General features: G+C 37.0%; 2 protein-coding genes across 4 annotated transcripts in view; one reads left to right on the forward strand and one right to left on the reverse strand.

Moving 5' to 3' along the window:
- SPIRE1 (spire type actin nucleation factor 1) overlaps positions 1-20,189 on the forward strand; it is a 217,435-nt gene that overhangs the window by 21,645 nt on the left and 175,601 nt on the right. For all 3 annotated transcript variants that reach the window (XM_043979803.1, XM_043979869.1, XM_043979917.1), the window contains exon 2: positions 11,356-11,390. In XM_043979803.1, the coding sequence (XP_043835738.1) occupies positions 11,356-11,390 (35 nt within the window). The remainder of the gene's footprint in view (positions 1-11,355; positions 11,391-20,189) is intronic.
- LOC122737550 (60S ribosomal protein L17-like) lies at positions 249-881 on the reverse strand. Its single transcript, XM_043979926.1, has one exon. The coding sequence runs from the start codon at positions 824-826 to the stop codon at positions 272-274; it is 555 nt and encodes a 184-aa protein (XP_043835861.1). The 5' UTR covers positions 827-881; the 3' UTR covers positions 249-271.

The following is a 20,189-nucleotide window of genomic DNA, read 5'->3' on the forward strand; positions in this document are numbered from 1 at the left end:
CTTCCTTTTATGTGTTGTCTTCCCTCATTAGTTTGTGAGTTCCTTGAGGGAAATGACTGTGTTATGCCTTTCATTATACCCCCAGCACTTAGCACAGTCCCCATACATAGTAGGCACTTAATGTTTATTCACTCTGACTCTGAGCAAGTCCCTTAACCTCAGTTTCCTCAGTTCCAAAGTGGGGATAATAATAGCACTTACCTCTCAGTATTATTATTTTTTTTAAGGATAAAGGCGGTTTTCCACTTTTATTTGCATATTAATGCCACATTTACTCCCGTGCCATAAGCTTTTGTTTCTTCAGTTTCTTTTGGGATATCTTTTTCTTTTGAGCAACCTCCTCTTCTGGTTTAGGAACAATTTGTTCCTTTTCAGTCAGTATCATCTCAATATGGCAAGGGGAACTCATGTATGGGTTGATTCGGCCATGAGCCCTGTAAGTACGCCGTCGCATTTTGGGAGCCTTGTTAACCTGGATATGCTCAATGACAAGAGAATCCACATCCAAACCCTTCAGTTCAGCATTACTTTCTGCATATTTAAGCATATGCAGCAAGAACTCAGCACTCTTTTTGGGCCAACGACCCTGCGTCCAACCCCACTGCTTAGCCTGGGCACACCTGCCAACTCCACCATTGTATCGACGGAAGGGAACACATTGTTTCTTCAATGTGACATCTTTCAAATACTTGGTAGCTTTTCGGATGTGCATGCCCTTGATAGCTTGGGCTGTTTCACGGGTATTCTTGAAGTGGACCCGGAGATTTGAACCCCTTGACTTGCATGATTTTGTGGGGTTCTCTGGATCAAGAGAGTACCTCACCATTTTAACTGATTACCTAGGACGGCTCAAGGGAAGAGGAAGAGCAAAGCCTTTCGGGAGACTTTCTCAGTATTATTTTGAGGATAAATGAGACAGTATTTGTAAAGTTCTTTGCAAACCTTAAAGCACTATGTATACACTTTGCTATTATAATTAGCTGTGATTTGGGCCTGAACTGGCGTTGTGTTTCTATAAATGGAGAGAAAGAGACATGTGAGAAAGAAGATGTGAATGAGAGGATGTGAAACAATAAGATTTGGTGATGGATTGGATATGTGGGGTAAGTGAGAATAAAGAGCAAGGGATGACACCAAGGTTGTGAGCATAGGTGATGAGCAGGATGGTAATGCTATTGATAACTAACAGTAGGAAAATTTGTAAGAGGGGAGGGTTTTGTGGTGAAAGATAATGAGAAGTTCTGTTTTGAATTTTAGAAACCTATGGTTCAGGAGGACCTGAGTTCAAATCTGGCCTCAGACACTTGACACTTACTAGCTGTGTGACCTTGGGCAAGTCACTTAACCCTCATTGCCCCACCAAAAACAAACAAACAAACAAACAAGAAACCTATGGGACACTGAGTTTGAGATGTATGAAAAAGCAATTGGTGAATTGTGACTAATAACTTAGGAGAGAGACTGGGGCTGGATATATAGATCTGGGAATCATTTGGGGAGAACCCATAAGAGTGGATGAGATAAAATAATATCTATTCTCTGTCTTTGTCTGAAAGTATTTAATTTCAGTCATAAAAATAATTCTTTTGGCAAGGATCATATGAATGAATGATGGTTTGCTTATGAATCCTGGTTCGATAGACATGGAGTAATAATATTAACTATTTTGTATGTAATAATTTCTAAGATATTTTTGACCTTGCATAGTACTTTGAACTTTTCATGCAGCTATGTTTTGTTTTCTCTTAGGTATTTATGTCCTAGTTTTTAAGCTTTGTGAGGGTGTGCTGAGCATGACTTTCTTTATCTTTGTATCTGCCGAAGCACCTCTTTTCACATAGTGTTGGATTTGTTTTGATTTATTTGTTTTGCCTTATAAGTGGCATGAATCCTAAAACTCTTTTGGTCAGAGACATATAATGACAGTAATGAATATTTGAGCATTATTATAGTATCTTAGAATTGGAAGAGATCTCAGAATCTACATAGTCTAATTCATACTTAAGTCAATTTGTGCTTCCTTTTCCAAGCTGTTGACTCTTTTTTCATAATTTTCTTGCATAAATCTCATTTATTTTCCCATTTTTTCTTTTCTTTTATTTGATTTTTAAAATCTTTTTGAGTTCTCCAAAGAAGGCTTTTTGGTTTTGAGACCAATTCATCTTCACCTTTGAGACTTCACTTATAGGCATTTTGACAGTGTTGTCCTCTTTTGAATTTGTGTTTCAGTCTTCCCTATTGCCATAGTAGCTCTTAGTGGTAAGGGTTCTTTTTTGTTTCTTTTTTTTTAATGTCTTATTTAGAATTTTATTTTTCCCAAATTACATGTAAATACAAATTTTGACATCAATTAAAAAAATTTTTTTGTGGTCCAAATTCTCCTTTTCTGTTTCTTGCTCACATTCTAGCCTTTGTGACTTTTAAAGTTAAGCTCTGCTCCTGGGGCACAGGGGGTACTGTCTTAAGGTTCTTGTTCTGGGGGCCAGGGGCCTGATAACTGGCTTTCTGCTGTGAGGCTTCTGGGGCTTGAAGATTTCTCAAGGCTCTGGGCTTGATCTTTGCACTGGGGTGGCCTGGCCTAGTTGTGCCTGTCCTGTGGGTGATTCTCCAGCTGGCAGTTTGTCCTCTCTGCACGGGCTGAGGGGGCCTCACAACTGGCCTGGTCTACCACCAGCCTGTTGAGTCAGGACTGAGGTGCCTCAGCTGCTGATCTGTGCTGTGGTCAAGAGCCTCCCACTGACTTGCTCAGACACGCTTTTCACTGCACTGCACTACCCTTTAACCCAAGTGAGACAGACCTTTCCTTAAATCCTTCTAAATTATCTTAAGCTAGAAGATTGTTTTTCTCCATCTTTTTGTAGGTTCTATAGCTCCAGAATCCATTTAGAGGCTTGATTTAATGTTTCTGAGGGAAACTTGGGAGAGCTCAGGCAACTTCCTGGCTTCTCTGTGCCATCTTGGCTCCACCTGCTTTAATTCATACTTGATTGGAGTTCCTATTATTCCTGACAAATGGGAATCCAGTTTTATTTTGAAGATTTTCAGTGAGGGGCAAACATCCTGCTTTTAAAAAGCATGGGAGCAAGCACAGAGCCCTGCTTCACTTTGTTGGTGACTGAGAAAGCATGAGAGTTTTGTCTTATCCAGAACCTGTGTAAGCATACTGTTATGAAATTGGCATACAGTACTTATGAACTTCTCTGGGTAGCCAAATTTCACTGTGATCTTCTACAAGCTCTCATGACTGACATTATCAAAGGTCTTAGGTTGGTGAATGTTGTGTACAGATCTCTGTTCTGCTCCTGCTGTTTCTCTAGAGTGGTCAGGCAGCAAACACCATGTTAACCATTCCTAGGCCCTTTCTGAAGCCACACTGATTCTTGTGTAGTTGACTGTCTTCCAGGTGAATGATCACCTATTAAAGAGGATTCTAGCAAGCATCTTGTCAGCAACAACTAAGAGAAAGCCCTCCCCTGTGATTGTCACAGGACAAGCTATTTCCCTTTCCTTTAGATGGACAATAGAGGCATCCTTGATCTCCAGGGAGATAACTTCCTCTTTCCATATAACCTGGAAGATTTCAGTCAGCTTTTGTATGAGTAGTAGACCCCACTCCCGCACCTTGTAGATCTCTGCTGGTGCTTTGCTACACAAGAGGAGCCCAGAATTGTATGCCAGTTTCATGATGGCATGCTTGTTTGGGTTTTGATATGATACTCTCAAACTTTCCCAGTCACCAGTGGAATGAAGCAGGGCTCAGTGCTTGTTCCCATGCTTTTTAGCATGATGTTTTTATATTCCTTTTACAAAGAAGAAAAGGGCATCAAGGTGAACTACTGCACTGATGGTAAAATATTTAACTTGAAAAGGTTGTAAGTCAAGACTAAAGTGGAAGGAGATTTGGTGCTTGACTTTTTGTTTGCAGATAATTGTGTACTCAATCAGGCTCTGAGGCTGAGATGCAACACTATGGCTTGATTCTCTGCCACTTGTGCTAATTTTAGCCTGATAATCAGCACCAAGAAAACAGAACTTCTTCACCAGTCAGCACTATATCATCCATATGTGCAATCACTGGTTACAGCAAATGGAGAAATTTTGAAGCTGTTGATAAGTTCACTTACCTTGTGTGATAAAATAATGGAATTTGGCAGATGCTAAACTGAATGAATTTAAGTATATACCATTCAACTCTTTTGCATATGGGTGTAAGTACCCTCCAAAGGGGGGAATGTAATATGCTGTATGTATCAATTTTAAATATGAGTTATATTTTGAAGAACTCTCACTGTTTAATTTGATCATTGATAATGCTATACTAAAGATTAGTGACAATCCAGCAGTTAAACATCTAAAGAAGTAAAAGTATCGAGAGACAACCAGAGTCCAGAATCTGGACCGGAATCCAGTTTCCCTGATGACATCTCAACACTCAAAGAAGACAAGATTTCAAAGACTTTAAATGAACATTTTCATTTTTTCCTTGTTATTATATACACCATCTGTAATATGTATTCTCTACAGAGGTCCTCCCTCTGTAGACATTGTCAAAGCGCGGGCCCATGAGGGACTGCCCCTCTGGACAAAATTTTCCCTTTCTCCCTTTCCTATATTGTTATTAACATATTGTTTGTTAGCATAGGGTATGATATTCTGTTATTTTTTACTGTTTCATCAAGGAAACACCCCATGTTTCTTGATGAAACAAAGAGTGGAATGTGATAAAATAATGGAATTTGGTAGATGTCCAGGGGTCCCACCTGATTGATTTAGTATTGTTTGAGAAACCAACTAAGTACCTACTTGGGATGATATAGGCCACACCTGGCCTGCCTTGAGTGATGTATACTGCTGATGTCATTAGGGGGACCACTCTCAGCCATGCAACTTGATGGACCTCCCTTTTGGGGGAGGGAGAGAAAAAGTATAAAAAGGGAATGCTCGCTGAGAGGAGCTCTCTTTCCTGTTGGTGAGCTTCTGAGAGCAGACTGGAGAGGGGCTGCACAGCTGACTCCCATAGAAACTGTGGACCCCAGGTGGTGAGTTAATAAAAATGAGGCCAGGGGGCGGCTAGGTGGCGCAGTGGATAAAGCACCGGCCCTGGATTCAGGAGTTCCTGAGTTCAAATCCGGCCTCAGACACTTGACACTTACTAGCTGTGTGACTGTGGGCAAGTCACTTAACCCCCACTGCCCCGCAAAAAAAAAACAAAAACAAAAACAAAAAAACAAAAAAAAAATGAGGCCAGCTCTTTGAATTAGCTGAACTGGAAGCAAGTTTGGGGATTGAGTCAGTCTTTGCTAGAGCCAGAGAGCTTATCCATTTTTCTCTTCCCCTATTCCCTTGTCCCTGGCTTTATTAACTTCACCTTTGTTGTATATTTTATTCCCATTAATAAAACCTGATTTGTTTGTGGAAAAGAGACTGTTAATCTCCTTTCTTATTAGCCTGGGAGAAATAACTAAAAAAGGCTGTTTGGAAGAGAGGAAACTTTGGACCTAGAGGTCCTTAATTATTTTCTAAACCTCAGTATTACAGCAAGACACCCAATTAACACTCCCCATATTAAATTTGGCCCTTACACTTGGCAGTATACTTTTCAGGGTTGTCCATAGAGATGATGAGATTGACTCACACATTGCCAGAGCTATCTCAGCATTTGGGAGGCTTTGAAAGAAAGTGTGGGAAAGAAGAGAGAAGTATCAGGCTGCATACCAAACTGAAGAGCTGTTGTGCTGACTTCATCATTGAATGCCTGTGAAACATGGGTCGTCTACCAACACCATGCCAAAAAATTTGAACCTCTTCCATTTGAATCTTAGGAAGATTCTGAAGATCACCTGGCAAGATAAGGTACCAGACACTGAGGACCTTTCTCAAGCTGAACTGCCAACCATTCAGACTTTACTGTGGAGAGTACAACTCTGATGGGTGGGCCACATCGTTCAAATGCCAAACATATATTTACCTAAAACACTATTTTACAGAGAACTTATACAAGGCAAGCACTCACCCAGAGGTCAGAAGATCTGGTACAAAGAAACTCTTAAGTCTCTTTGAAGAACTTTAGTATAGATTGTTGAGACATGGGTGACTCTGGCACAGGACCATCCTGGATGTTGTGCCCACATTAAAGAAGGTGCTGTGCTTTATGAGCAAAGCAAAATTGAAGTAGCACAAAGAAAATGTGAGGTGTGCAAATCTAGAGACGTTTCCATCCCCAATGTTCATATGGATTAGTTGTGCCTGACCTGTGGTAGAGGCTTCTGAGCTCTTAGACTGATCAGTCACAGTTGAACATTGTACCTTGATCCCAACATCATGATATCATTGGTCCTCTTCTAGTAGGAAGGATAAATAACAAAAACAATCAGTGAGGGATAATTAACTCTCTTCTTATAATCCCATTAGACTTTTGGAAAACCCCAGTGGTCAAGAAGTTTTTCCAAAGGGGTATATGCAAATATGTGAATGAATTGTGATTTGGTCAGCCTAAATGCTTCCTTGCTTCAGAATTCCTTTAAGTTGGATTACAAACCCTTTATGATAAATAGATAAATACTACTATATGTGCTTGAGGCACATATAGGTTAAATGATTTGCCCAGGGTCATCCAAGTTTTCCTATGTCCAGATCTAGTACTTTATTCACTTATACAGTTGCTGCTTTTCTTTATATCAAGCCTAAATTTGTCCCCTTGAAGCTTCAGCCTGTGACTTCTAGTTCTGCCCTTTGGGATCAAGCGCCAATCACTCTTCCACTTTCAGATACTAGAAGTCTCCTATGTGTTCAACTCAAGTTTCCTTATTTCCAATTCTTCTACCTAGTTCTTATACAACATGAACTCAATGGCCTTCATCATGGTAGTTGAACTGTGGAACTCTGGTTTATATGTGTTGACCAGAACTTGGAGGCAGTATTTTATAGTGGAAAGTGGGTTTCAAATTCAGTGTGATCTTGGGCAAGTTACAACCTCCATAGACCTCCTTTCCTTATCTGTAAAATATGAGAATCAGATTAGATTGTCCCAGAGGTTTCTTTAAACTTTGTATCTGAGGTTTTATAATCCAGCATTACCAGAATTGAATACAGTATCCAAAATATGGTTTGACCAGGACACAGTATAGCAAGTCAGTGGGATCATAGGTTTAGTACCAGAAAGCACTTTAGAGGGAACTTTAGAGGGAAGTGAAGGGATAAAGCATTTATATAGTCCCTATATGTGTGCTAGGCACTATGCTAAATGCTTTACAAGCAATACCTCATTTGATCCTTAACAACCCTGGGAAGTGGCTGCTATTATTATCCTCATTTTACAGTTGAGGAAACTGAGACAAAAAGAGATTAAGTGACTTGCCCAGGATCATACAGCTAGTAAGTATCTGAGACCAAATTTGAACTTAGGTCATCCTTACTCCAGGCCCAGTCCTCTATCCATTGCACCACCAGGTGCCTCCCTTCTTTAGAAGTCATTTCATTTTGGCGGCTAGGTGGCGCAATGGATAAAGCACCAGCCCTGGATTCAGGAGTACCCGAGTTCAAATTTGGCCTCAGACACTTGACACTTACTAGCTGTGTGACCCTGGACAAGTCACTTAACCCCCATTGCCCCGCAAAAAACCCCCAACAAAAAAACAAAAAGAAGTCATTTCATTTTACAGATGAAGAACCTGAAGCTCAGAGAGGTTAAGTGACTTGCCCCCAACCATACAAGTCACAAGTGTCAACTGGAATTCTAACCCATGATCTTAAATCTAAATCCAGCACTCTTCCCACTCTACCATATCACCTCTTTATTAACTCCCTAGTCCTGGACACTGTGTTTCTCTTAATGTAGCTGAAGAATGCTTTAGTTTTTTTGACCCCTGTATCATATTGCTAACTCATTGACTTTGGAGTCTGTTAACAAACACCCAAACTACTCTGCAGTCATGCTTCTACAAGTTTGTGGGGTTTATTTTTAAACTCAACCATAAGACTTTTGATTTATCCCTGCTAAATTTAATTTTATTAGATTAGGTATAATATTGTAGGTATTTTTGTATTTTGACTGTCTTTCAGTGTGTGAGCTCTTTTTTTAATTCTGTGTCATTGCCATGCTATGCAGCTTGGAATATTTATATAGGTAATTTTCTTTTTCCTTTTCATTATGCTTAAGCCTCTTGATTATATTTGTAAGAGTCCAGCCATTTTTTTTTTTGCTAGTTCTTATTAACATACTCTGTACCTGTTCAGGAACCTGTTATTCATATGTTTTAAGTCTTGATTTAGAACTATCTGTTCACTTTCCTACTGTAGTACTTACTATAGTGCTAGGTCAATTGAAGGATTACTAGGGCTTGCTGTGAGAGTTGCTGAAATCCCTTTCCCCAATGAGAGTTCCCTGCATTGTTGAAATCATAGGTTCAGGCTGTATTATATATATTGTTTGCATAATCTTATCACATTGGAACTACTTATATAATCAGTGTATTAATACATATAAGCTCATTTTATGGGCTTGGAGCATAATTTTAACTGTTTTAAATAATTATGAAAGTTTATACTTATATCTACTTTTATATTGTTGTTGATGATATCAATGATTGGACAATTCTTAATGAAAATGCTCTCTCTATGGGAAAAATAGATGAACTTTACATATTTGGTTTTTTGCCGATCTTTTTCAAGCTCCAGTGACTTTAGAGCTGGGAGGGACTTTGAGTCATCTGCTGCACCCCCTCATTTTACGCATGAGGAAGCTAAAGAAATAGCACTTCAGAGACGTGTCCAGCATCTCATAGCTAGCTTTTCAGTGGCAACCCATCATCACTGCTCAGCCACCGAGTAAGAGCAGTAAAAAAACAATAAATATATGCTTTTCAGTACATGGAAAAGGGAGCATAGAAGGCCAGAGCAAATAAATAACTCTTATAATTTTAGTTTTGCATTTTAAAATTCAAATTACAAATGGTTTTGTGTTTTATGGTTTTATTTAGGATTTTGTTCTTTTTTTGTTGGTTTGATTTCAAGGTTTATATTCTCTGAAGTGTTCCTTTAAACTGATTTTTATTGTAGTCTACTAATGGTGGGTTAGTAGAATAATACTCAGATATGAAGGGCAATAGACATAAGATAGAGTAATAGGCTGTTTTTGTTACAATAATGGGAAATAAAAATAATTGTAATTTAGAATTTTTGAAAATTATTTTGTGTCTTCAGTTTCTGTTATGAAGACAAAAATAACCATCTATAGAATAGCAACAATAACAATGATAAGAAATTGTTTTTTTCATAAAGAATGGCTCAGTATAAATGCAATTTTCCTTCCTTTTCTAAATGAATTAATAAATTATTTATCCTTTTAAGGGTTTGGTCTTTTTTTTAAAATTTTTTTAATATTTGGAGGGGCAATGAGGGTTAAGTTAAATTAAGTTAAGCCCAGGGTCACACAGCTAGTGTCAAGTGTCTGAGGCTGGATTTGAACTCAGGTCTTCCTGAATCCAAGACCAGTGCTCTATCTACTGCACCACCTAGCTGCCCCCCGTTTGGTCTTTTTTAATAGTGGAACTGCAAGTTGATAAAAATGAGCTTTTATAGTTTTGTATGTATTACTTTCATTTTGGTAGATCATTCATTTCTAATCATCTTGGCATGAAGAATACTTTGGACAAATTACTGACTTTTTACATATTATTTATTTTAAAATGTTTTAATGTATATATATATATATGTTAATATAAATATATACATATATTTGTTGTTTTATGTATATATGTTTGCTAAAAAGAAATCACTGTATATACTGTGGCATAGTGTATTGAGAACCTATAGACCATGGACTTGAAGTCTTGCCTCTTGACACATTGATTTTGTGACCCTGGACAAATGCCTTTGCCTCTCAGTGCCCCTCCCCCCCCTTTAAATTTCAGAGAATGTACTGATTTATACTAGTAGAAGTTCCTTACCTGGAGTGCTCTATAACAGGGAAGACACAGGTTGACTTACAAAACATTTTTTCACTGAACAAGAACTAATTTATTTTATACTATAGTTTAGGAGTTAAACTCCTAATGGAAAATATGCTGGCACTTTGTTTTTGCTACAACTTAAACGGACTCTGAACCTTGGTTTATGTATCAAACAGTAATAACCAAGGTTCTGTAACGATTGGAATAACGCCACCTGCTGGAGACTTACTGTAGAAGAGTTCCTCCCATGAAGCGAAGGTCTTTGAGGGCAAGACCAGGAGTCTTTTCTTTGGCATCAGGAAGTCACGCGGGCTAGGGGGAGGAGGAAGGAAGAGACTGGCGCTCGCTCTCGGGCTCTTTCCTCTGGACTCTGGTGGAGAAGGGAGCTAGAAATGTGCTCTCCCTTTAATAGATAGGAATCTAGGCCTTTCTCTCTTTACCAAATTCTTATTCTCCTTAATAAATGCTTAAAAGTCTAACTCTTGCTAAAGCTTATAATTTATTGGCGACCACTCATTAGATATTTTAGACAGTTTAGCTAGAATTTTAGCCCTTAACAGTTCTTTGTTGTTGTTATTGTTCTCCTGGTATGGCAACTTCATTCACTGTTGCAGATGGGCAACTCTTCTGTAACTTAGAGAGTTTTTCTGGGTACTAAGAGTTCAAGTCATTTACCTATATTTACATAGTATTTGTCAGAGGGAGGACTGTAGTATGAGTTTTCCATACTCTGCAATGTTAGCCTTGGAGGTTTTTTTTGTTTTTTTTTTGTGGGGCAATGGGGGTTAAGTGACTTGCCCAGGGTCACACAGCCAGTAAGTGTCAAGTGTCTGAGGCCGGATTTGAACTCAGGAACTCCTGAATCCAGGGCTGGTGCTTTATTTGCTGCGCCACCTAGCCGCCCCCGGAGTTTTGTTTTTTTTTAAAGAAGATAGAGATTTTAAACTATTTAATTTTTATTAATTGGCAAATGATCATATTGAACATATCCATTTTAAATCTGGTGATACCATATAGTTGCAAGCCTTGGTAATCTCTCAAGAATTAGTGTTGCTGATCGCCCAAAGAGCAGTGATGTATTAGAATATTGCCAGTGAAGAATTGGGATAAATGCCATAAAGGATATCATAGCTGTTACCAGAAAAGGGGACAAGCTGGTAAAGTAGCAAGAACAAGGGACAAGAATAAGTAGTCTGACCACATAGTCCACTGGTATCCATGTGTGGTTAAGAGCTAGAGGAAGACCCTAGTGCATTGAAATTATAGCCAAGGGACTCCCCATGTTGAGTAGATCATTGGTAAAGATATCATTCTTCAAAAGAGCCATGTACAGAGTAACTTGAAGTGTTGGCAGTGATGACTTTGTTAAAATTTTTGAAGATGACTAGTCTTGTTTTCATTACAGGTACATTGGGATATTCACATTGTACAGAAACAGAGGTAAGAAAAATTTCCTGATTTAATCTCAGATCTCAGTTCATAACAAGCCTACATATAATCAGAAATTTATGAAAGATAATAACTTTGTAGTCTTATGTATTTGATATTGAAGCATTTCACACAGATTATGTGGTTTCTTTAAACATGCTTTGAAATACAGTCATAATAAAATTAATAAGCATTTTTGAATTTTGAAAGTAGGATTTTCTTAGTTAAAAATCAATAATGTCAATTTTATTCTTAAAATTTTAATTTTATTAAATTATTCTAATGGAGATCTTTTCTAGCATGGGATTGGGCTGGAAAGCTATATTGTTGGCATTTTTAACCTTGTGCAGAGTGTTTTGAGGAAAAAACATTTGATGTTCTATCTATGCTTTTCTTTTAGTAGAAACAAAATCACTTGAATCTAAGACTTGGGCCTGGAAACATATATATACAGATTATAAGACTAAGATTATAACATAGTATACAGATTATAAGACTAAAGTGAAAAGTTTTATACTGATCAAATATTGTCACATCTTTTTTCTTTATAAGAGATCTATTTCTTCTTTTAAGCTTAAATTATAAAGATGAAACTAAATTAGGAAAACATGACCTTGATTTATGTTATTTTCTTTGTGATGGCAGTTGTATACCTCTCATAATATCAGAGTAATACCTAGAGCTCTTATTAATGTTGGCACTTAAAGTTTTGCATATAGCACTAAATGAACTTCTACTATTAAATTTAGAAGGTAAAAAACTTTATATTTTTAAAATAGTTCTTTCTGACAGTAGAAAATTGCTTTTTTGATTTTCTTTTTTCAAGGTAGCTGATAGCTCCAGAAATCAGTAAGTAAATGGCAAAATAAGGCAGGCTTGTTATAGCAAGTCTTGTTTAGGGTGAAAGATTTTCTGAGTTTGGGGAAGTAACCAGATTTTTGGTAGCTTCAGTAATTGCATATATATATATATAGAGAGAGAGAGAGAGAGTGAGCGAGAGCGAGCCTGTTTTTTACTCTTAATGTAGGTGTACTTTGTTTTATTCTTTTGTTTATTGAAAGACTTACCATGTATTATCCCCAGGACAATCTTCTTAATCTCCTTCTTTAATAAATTTAGTACCTGGATCACAATCTTTTTTCTCTTCCTCATCTTCTGCTCTCATACTAAGGAATTTCTGTGTGTGTGTGTGTGTGTGTGTGTGTGTGTGTGTGTGTGTGTGTGTGTGTGTGTGTGTGTTGATGTTCCTTCAAATATCCTAAATTCCCAGCTTTTCAATTTACTCAGTTCACTTGACCTAATCTTTCAGTCTGTACCTCATCTATGCACACAGAGGGTTCTACCCTTTATGTTGCCATCAACAAGTATTCCAATTCTTTGTTCACAAACTCTGATATTCTCTCATATGATCATAATCTTTTATTTATTGTATTTTGCTTCCCTTTGCCTTATGACTGCTAACCTTGTTTTTTGTTCCCATTGTGACTTTGATTCCTTCCACTTCTCAGGATATTTCCCAGACCTTCATCTCCATACTGGTTACACTTTCCTCTCTTCCATTTTCACTTTACAAGATCCTCTTCACCTTTGGATCCTTTGACTTCTTGTCCTCTTGCCAATGACACCTTGCCAGACCTGATCCCTGTATGACTCCCACCATCTGTCTTCCCTAATTCTATTCATGTACTGCTGAATGGAACCAGGGGAAATTCATACTGACTGGATCTATTATCTTAATAGACCCTCACTACTTCAAGGCAAATATTTTTTCTGATCAGTTTGCTGTCATATTCTTCCATCATTTTATATCTCTCTTCCCCTTTTGGGGGGCTAAATTACTTGAGAAAGCTGTTTGTTATTTGACTCTACTTTTCACTCTCTTCTAAATTCTCTGTAATCTAGATTCTGACCTCATTATTCAAATGAAATTCCCATCTCCAGAGTTACCAGTGATCTCTTAATCACCAAATTTAATGGCCTTTTTATAGTCCTCATTCTTTTTGACTTCTTGTGGCATTTGATCCTGTTAATCATCTTCAGCTCCTGAATACTTGAGGTTTTCATGACACTTTTCCCCTGGTTCTCCTCCTGTCTGTCTGGCCCTTTCTTATTCTCCTTTGATGATTCTTCATCCATGTCATGTTGACTCACTGAATGTACATATCCTTCAAGGCTCTGTTTTGTCTTGTTCTCTTTTTTCACTCTTTATTTTGATAGAGTAAAACTTCAGTTATTTGGTATTCTTAAGTCTGTTTTTTCCTTGAACATTCCTTTTAAAGGAGAGAAAAATCATAAGAAAATTATCTCATAGAGACTGAAATTAAAAAAAATGTTTAAGGTATGTTTTATGGGAGGTACAGAGAAACCTGAGCCTCTCTGAGCCTGTTTCCTTATCTATAAAATAGAGCTAACATCTGTATTATGTCTTACAGAGTTGTTATAAGAAAAGTGCTTTGAAGTTGAAATGCTTTTTATATATGTCAGTTTATACTTAGTCCAATCTCTTTTATTGTGCCCTGTAGTGAAAATTGATATTTAGAATGATGACCTTGAGGAATTACAAAAACTTGAATTATCAAAGGAAGATTTAATTGTGCTTACCATTTCTTGCTAACTAAGGCAGAAAGACGAGTAATTTTTTTTCAGGCTTAAAAGTATTTTTTTCCAGTTACATGTAAAGATAGTTTTCAGCATTTGTTTTTATAAGATTTTGAGTTCCAAATTTTTCTCCCTCTCTTCCAAGAGAGAAGTAAAAAACTTCACCTTACAGGGATATGGTTCAGAGCTGATTCTCTGAGATACCTATCTCCTTAAACAGAAGAAAGGCAAAAGCTTTTAAACATGGTAGATGGGGTGGATGGATGGGGTGACCACCTGACAATGGAAAGTTCCCTTTGGGGATGGGGAAAACTTGAATGAGAGGTGGTGGTCCTGACTTCTGGAGTTATCTCTGTCCCCCAGTGCAGATCAGGCAGCAGCCATGCCTAATGGGCTTATCTCCCTTACTTCTCAAGGCATGTTCCTCATTTAGTTAGTTGGCACAACCCACATGTCACAAGGAATTTTTATTTAACCCAAAATTATAACAAGAAAACATTTTTTCCCTTTCTTCCATTCTAGTCAATTGAGATTTGCAATGATAGTTTTCTCTCAATAGCTTGTATAGTTAAGGAAAGACAATTTTGTATCTCCATAAATTTATGGAGAAATGAAATAGGATGGACTGCTACCTTAAATTTACTCCAAAACTATGGCCAAGTCATGAGAATGATCAGCAAATAGTACCTAAGTGCTTAAGCAGCATTTCTCCTCTTAGTCTAGTGACTTTTAAAATTTAACTGTCCTTAGTTTTATATCCCAAGGATACCAAACTCAGCAAACTTCTTGGAAAAGACTAAAATACCTTAAAGAATTTATCACATGTAGGTATGCAAAGCCTATCAATATGCTAACAGTCCTTAAGAGTACAGCTTTAAATTAAACATTAGTCAGTTGATGGTTTTCAGACAATATAACTCTAAGGCCAGCCGTGTGTGTGTGTGTGTGTGTGTGTGTGTGTGTGTGTGTGTGTGTGTGTGTGTGTTTTAATTAGTTGAAGAACCTCACTATACTGATGTAGGAGGCAAAAAGGGGTTAATAGAAAAACCTAAGACTCAAGCTCTAATTCAGATATGAGCCCTAAAAGGGATTCAGACCCCAGTTAATGGGTAACTTACAAGTCAGGATACTAGATTCTCTTACCCACATAAATCAGTACCCATAATGGAAACATAGGGAGGCCATGAAGACAAACTATAACAATGATAAAATTACAGGCTGTAGAAATTCAGACTAGAAATAAATGAAAAATGAAGATATTTTGAAACTAACCATGGGAATCAGAAAGAGACATACACAGAAAAGGCCAAATTTGACCACAGATTAACCTTATGACTTGTAAACCCCCAAAACACACCTCTATGGAAAAAGGTACCCACCTCAGGGGTTGGCTTAGGACCCCAGGAACTCCAAATTAGGATAACCCCTCTCCTGTACCTCCCTAAGGTGGAGACTATTATAATGAGACTGATAATCAATTTGTCTATACTATAAATATAACTTTCTATCTTTCCTTATTGGAGAGATACCTTTCTACTTTTCTGGTTCTCTCTCTGTGTTCACTCACAGTATTGCAATAAAACTTGGGAAACTGAGTCACTGAGTCTTGTAATTCTTTTGGGACGACTCACGATCAATTTGACCCCAATTTCATCCCACATCAATACCACCTTTGCTATGTTGTATTGAATAAGACTGAAAACAAAACAAGTCAAAAGCAATTTTTGTATTTGTAAATAGCAAGTTATATGCATGTAAACTCAAGTGAAATTAAAAGTTTCCTGTAACAAGGCTTATTAATAAAAAAAGAAAAACATCTTGAAAATTGGACCATTTAGATTTATCACATGTGACATCTTGAGGAAAGTGACGCATTGTAGTATGGTGGAAAGAATGCCTAAGAGTCAGAAGCTGTTGGGTCTAGTCCTGGTTTTGATATTACTGGTTATCTTGGCTGGAGACATAAGCTTCTGTACTGTTACTTCTTTTTAAAAAATTTTTTTTGGTGAGGCAGATGGGGTAAAGTGACTTGCCCAGGGTCACACAGCTAGTAAGTGTTAAGTGTCTGAGTCCGGATTTGAACTCAGGTCCTCCTGACTCCAGGGCCCATGCTCTATCCCTCTGCGCCACCTAGCTGCCCCTGTATTGTTACTTCTTAAGTGAGGGACTGTACTGAAGGGTTATTATATATGGGAAAATTCCTTTTTTTTGATTTCTGAAATTTTAGGGTGCTAAATATATGTGTATAGTACATATTTTAGTCTCTTCTTTCAAAATTTTGCTGTTTCATGCTCTTGAGGTTTTTTTTTTTTAATTTAAGGATGGTCAGTCATGTTACAGTTATTCCATTATATAAAAACAGAAATTGTGCAACCATGAAGAGTTGTTATATGGTTTTAGTTGTAATTTACTGAGAAGCAAGTTTTATTTTACTCAGGAGCCAGATAAAATGATGAATTTAGGAAAACAGTGTATAACTAACTGATGGATGACTAAGACAGGAATCATGAGGGCATGAGGCATGCAGTCCATGAAATCAGATTACTTTTCCTATCTCAAACTGAGCTCAGAGGAACTTAAACTAAACATTTTAATTTCTATTTATGGAAATTAAAAAATATTGCTAAGATATAATGATGTTCCTAATATTGGAATCTCTTTTGGAAGTTCTTTAAAATTGTTCCTTTCAAGGATATGTGAGTCTATACATTGTGTTTCCCTTTTACATCTTTTGGGTGTGACTCAGGATTCAGACCTGTTTATATATGCTATAGAATGAGTAATCTATATTTGCGTGTATAAAACATTAATTTTGAAACATAATTTGAGTGAGTCATCCCAGTTTGTACAATTTTCTTTTTTTTTAATTATATTTTTCCTACAAGAATGTAAAATAATATATACTGTGATATCTGAGAAGTTAAAAAGTCTAAATAGAACAGACTTAAATTTACCCTGACTTTTCTGAGGTTTCCTTTTGTTGGGTTTTCTTTTCAGGACTCCAAATTTCATTCTGTTCCTGTGTTCTATTAACTACCACTAATTATAGTGTACTCTGGGGCCCTAGTCCTTTAGCAGTAAGGAAGGTTAAATAAGTAACTAGGACAATCCTGCTGCTCCCCTGGGTTGAACTGCTGTAGTTTGAGTCGAATAGGTTAAAGTTTTAAATAAAGTTAAATTAACTTTATCAACTTTAATGTTATTAGTATTAAGTTTGAAGAAATGGGAACTCCTCTAGCAACATTAAACTTCCCTGAGGGGGAAAATTTTTTCAGAACACTCAAGTTCACTTCTTCTGGAAAGTCATTTAAAGTTTTTTAGTAGTTACTATAAAATGTGTACAAGTTGTAAATGGATATGCTTTCCTGCTTTTCATTTGCATGTTTATACTCCTTATCCTCTGGACCTCATATCAAAATAGCTGTCAGTTTCACTGTCTTGCCTATATTTATCTGCAGCAATAGGTATCTATAAACATTCAGAGTGTCCTAGTGTCATGATTACCATTTTTGAGATATATTTTCTGGATTTTAAAATTGTGTGGAATTAAAAAAAAAAAGGTTACTGAGTGAAGAAGGCAAAGGGTGAGTCTGGAAGTGACATTAAACAACAACCTTTTGACTTCTTCAGTAGGACCAATATGTGTGGAGTGGAAGTTGGAGGCTGGGGGTAAGGAATCGTGAGAGAAGATACAGCCAATTCTGGGGAGGATTTGTAAAGAGTAGCTGGGGTTGTAAGATACAGTGTCATCAGAGGAGAGCCAAGTCTCCCAAAGGGTCTAACAGATGGAAAGAATGCGAGCGCGCGCGCGCGCGCGCGCGCGAGAGAGAGAGAGAGAGAGAGAGAGAGAGAGAGAGAGAGAGAGAGAGAGAGAGAGAGAGAGAGAGAGAGAGGTAGCATTGTTCTCTATAGAAAGGAAATCCCAAAGGGCACACAGGAAGGGGGGAGGGGTGGACAAGGTTGTATTAGGACATGGATAAGGGTTCAGAGGGATGAGAATGAGAGCAAATATGAGGAAGGTGCAGGGAATCATCTTTTTCGAATGCTTGCTGATTTGTTATAAGGATGGGAAGAGAAACAGGAGAAGCCATAGTGGTAATAATGGTGTGTGGCAGATAAGGAGAGAAACTTACTCTCAAAGGGACCCAGAGATTTGGGTTGAGTCTGGGTCTATTCCTTCACCTGGGAGACTGAGTGGGTCAGGGGGCCTGGCATTTGGAGTGCTGATAGGTAGTGGTGTCCTTCCCCTCCCTCTCTCCCTCAACTCCACCAACTACAGCTTAGTGCTAGATCTGTGTTTGGCTTGAGTCAGGGTGGCCCTATTTGCCTTTTCCTGGATGGCTAGTGGAAATAAAGAGAAGGAAGAAATATTATAGAGCATTAAATTTTTTTTATTATGAGCAGAAAATATAATATTTGTGTATTGAAATCATGATTGTACAAACATATTTAGATATAAACAACCACTTTTTGACACATAAATTGGGTAAAATGGTGACTTTAATATGCATCAAGTTATGATGCCTAAAGAAGGAATTGTTTCTATGTTTTTATTTTTTCTCCTGGGTAATCATGACCCTTCCCTCCCTCCCCCATGGTCACTTTCTCCTCCTGTCTCTCTATGCCTTCTTGGATGTTAGAGTTAATGAGTAAGATTACTATTCTACCCTCTGTACAAAATTAATTATTTTGTTGGGATATATTGACTCATTTGATATTTTTCTCAAATTCCTTTTTTTCCTGATTTTTATTATAGGCTCACTCAATTTTAAATCTGTTTTTTGTTTTCTGAATATAGGTTTTTGTTCAAATTTACAAGTCTTTATATTCTACAAATATACAAAATTTGTTTTTCTTTGGTATTTTAGTTTTGAAATAAAAGTTAAAAGTGAATATTGCAAATAAGAAATAATAAGCCTGTTGTCCATTTTTAAGAGTCATAATGTTTTAAGTAAATGTTTTTCAGTACGATTATATACTTTAGGAAAAAAAAGTACAAATTATGAAGAAAAGCTCCTAAAGATTTTGTGTTCAGGTGCCTTCAGTGTCTTAATCTACCCAGGGATAAAGGGTATGAAGCTGAAGTAACCAAAATTACCTTAGAAAGAAATATTTTACCTTTGTTTTTGAGTTAAACACAAGTATTTGCTGCATAGACACAATAAAAAGGTTACCCCAGTATTAGGCTAGAAAGTTATATCGAGTCCAAAGAATGCTAATTACTTGATAAATTTGCCTTAACTTAGGTGTAGAGGGTCAGGAATTATCATTTAACCTTAATGAAAAATGCAAGGGATATATTTTTTTCTCCAGAAATGAAATTTTACTTCTTTTAAGACCCTAGAGTCAGACTGCCAATAATCTTACATACCCTTATCTTATCTTTAAAAAAAGGCTTAATAAATAGAAATCATTTATGAACATATTAGCTATTCCTATGCAAATAGGCATGTACATTTAGAACAAGAAGGGACCTCAGAGGTCCAATCCAAGCCTTTCATTTTACAGATGAGAAAATTCAGCCCTGAGGGAAGCTGATTTGCCCAAGGTCGCTCAGGTAATAAGTAACAGAACTGGGATTTGAACTGAAATTTTATGATTACAAATTGAGTATACTTTCCACTACACTAAACTGCTTAATAGTATAATTTTTCTTTTTCTTTCTTAGTGGTCTGTGGTAGGGGTTCTTAAGCTTTTTTTTGATGTCATGGACCTCCTTGGCAGAATGGTATTTCAAAATGCACAAAATAAAAACACTTAGAATTACTAAGGAAATCAATTATACTGAAATACGGTAATCAAAATATTAAAGACAATTAACTGATATATGAAATCTAAGAGATGCGTTTGACCCTGTGTAAGAACCCTATGTCTCTTAGCAGTCATATCTCTCTGATGTCACTATGCCTGCTTGTATTTTTCTCTTTTTCTATTATCTAAGAAGTTATTAAAGTAAATAGAACTATGCCATTTAATGAAGGGCGAAAAACCCTACATGCCTCAGTAGTCTTTAAGGGCAGTGCTGTATTGACTTGAAACATAAAAATAAATAGTACAATAGTTGATATTTATTGCCAATGCTAAGTTCTAAGTAGTTTAAATTATATTTAGGAAGGACACTTTAAGAAAGCTGGGAAATATGTAATGTGTTGAAGCACACTATAGCAATTCAGTTGCTGGGGTCAAAATAGGGCAAGAGTCACCAATCTCTAA

Source organism: Dromiciops gliroides, chromosome 1, assembly GCF_019393635.1.
Source record: "Dromiciops gliroides isolate mDroGli1 chromosome 1, mDroGli1.pri, whole genome shotgun sequence".
Classification (NCBI taxonomy): domain Eukaryota; kingdom Metazoa; phylum Chordata; class Mammalia; order Microbiotheria; family Microbiotheriidae; genus Dromiciops; species Dromiciops gliroides.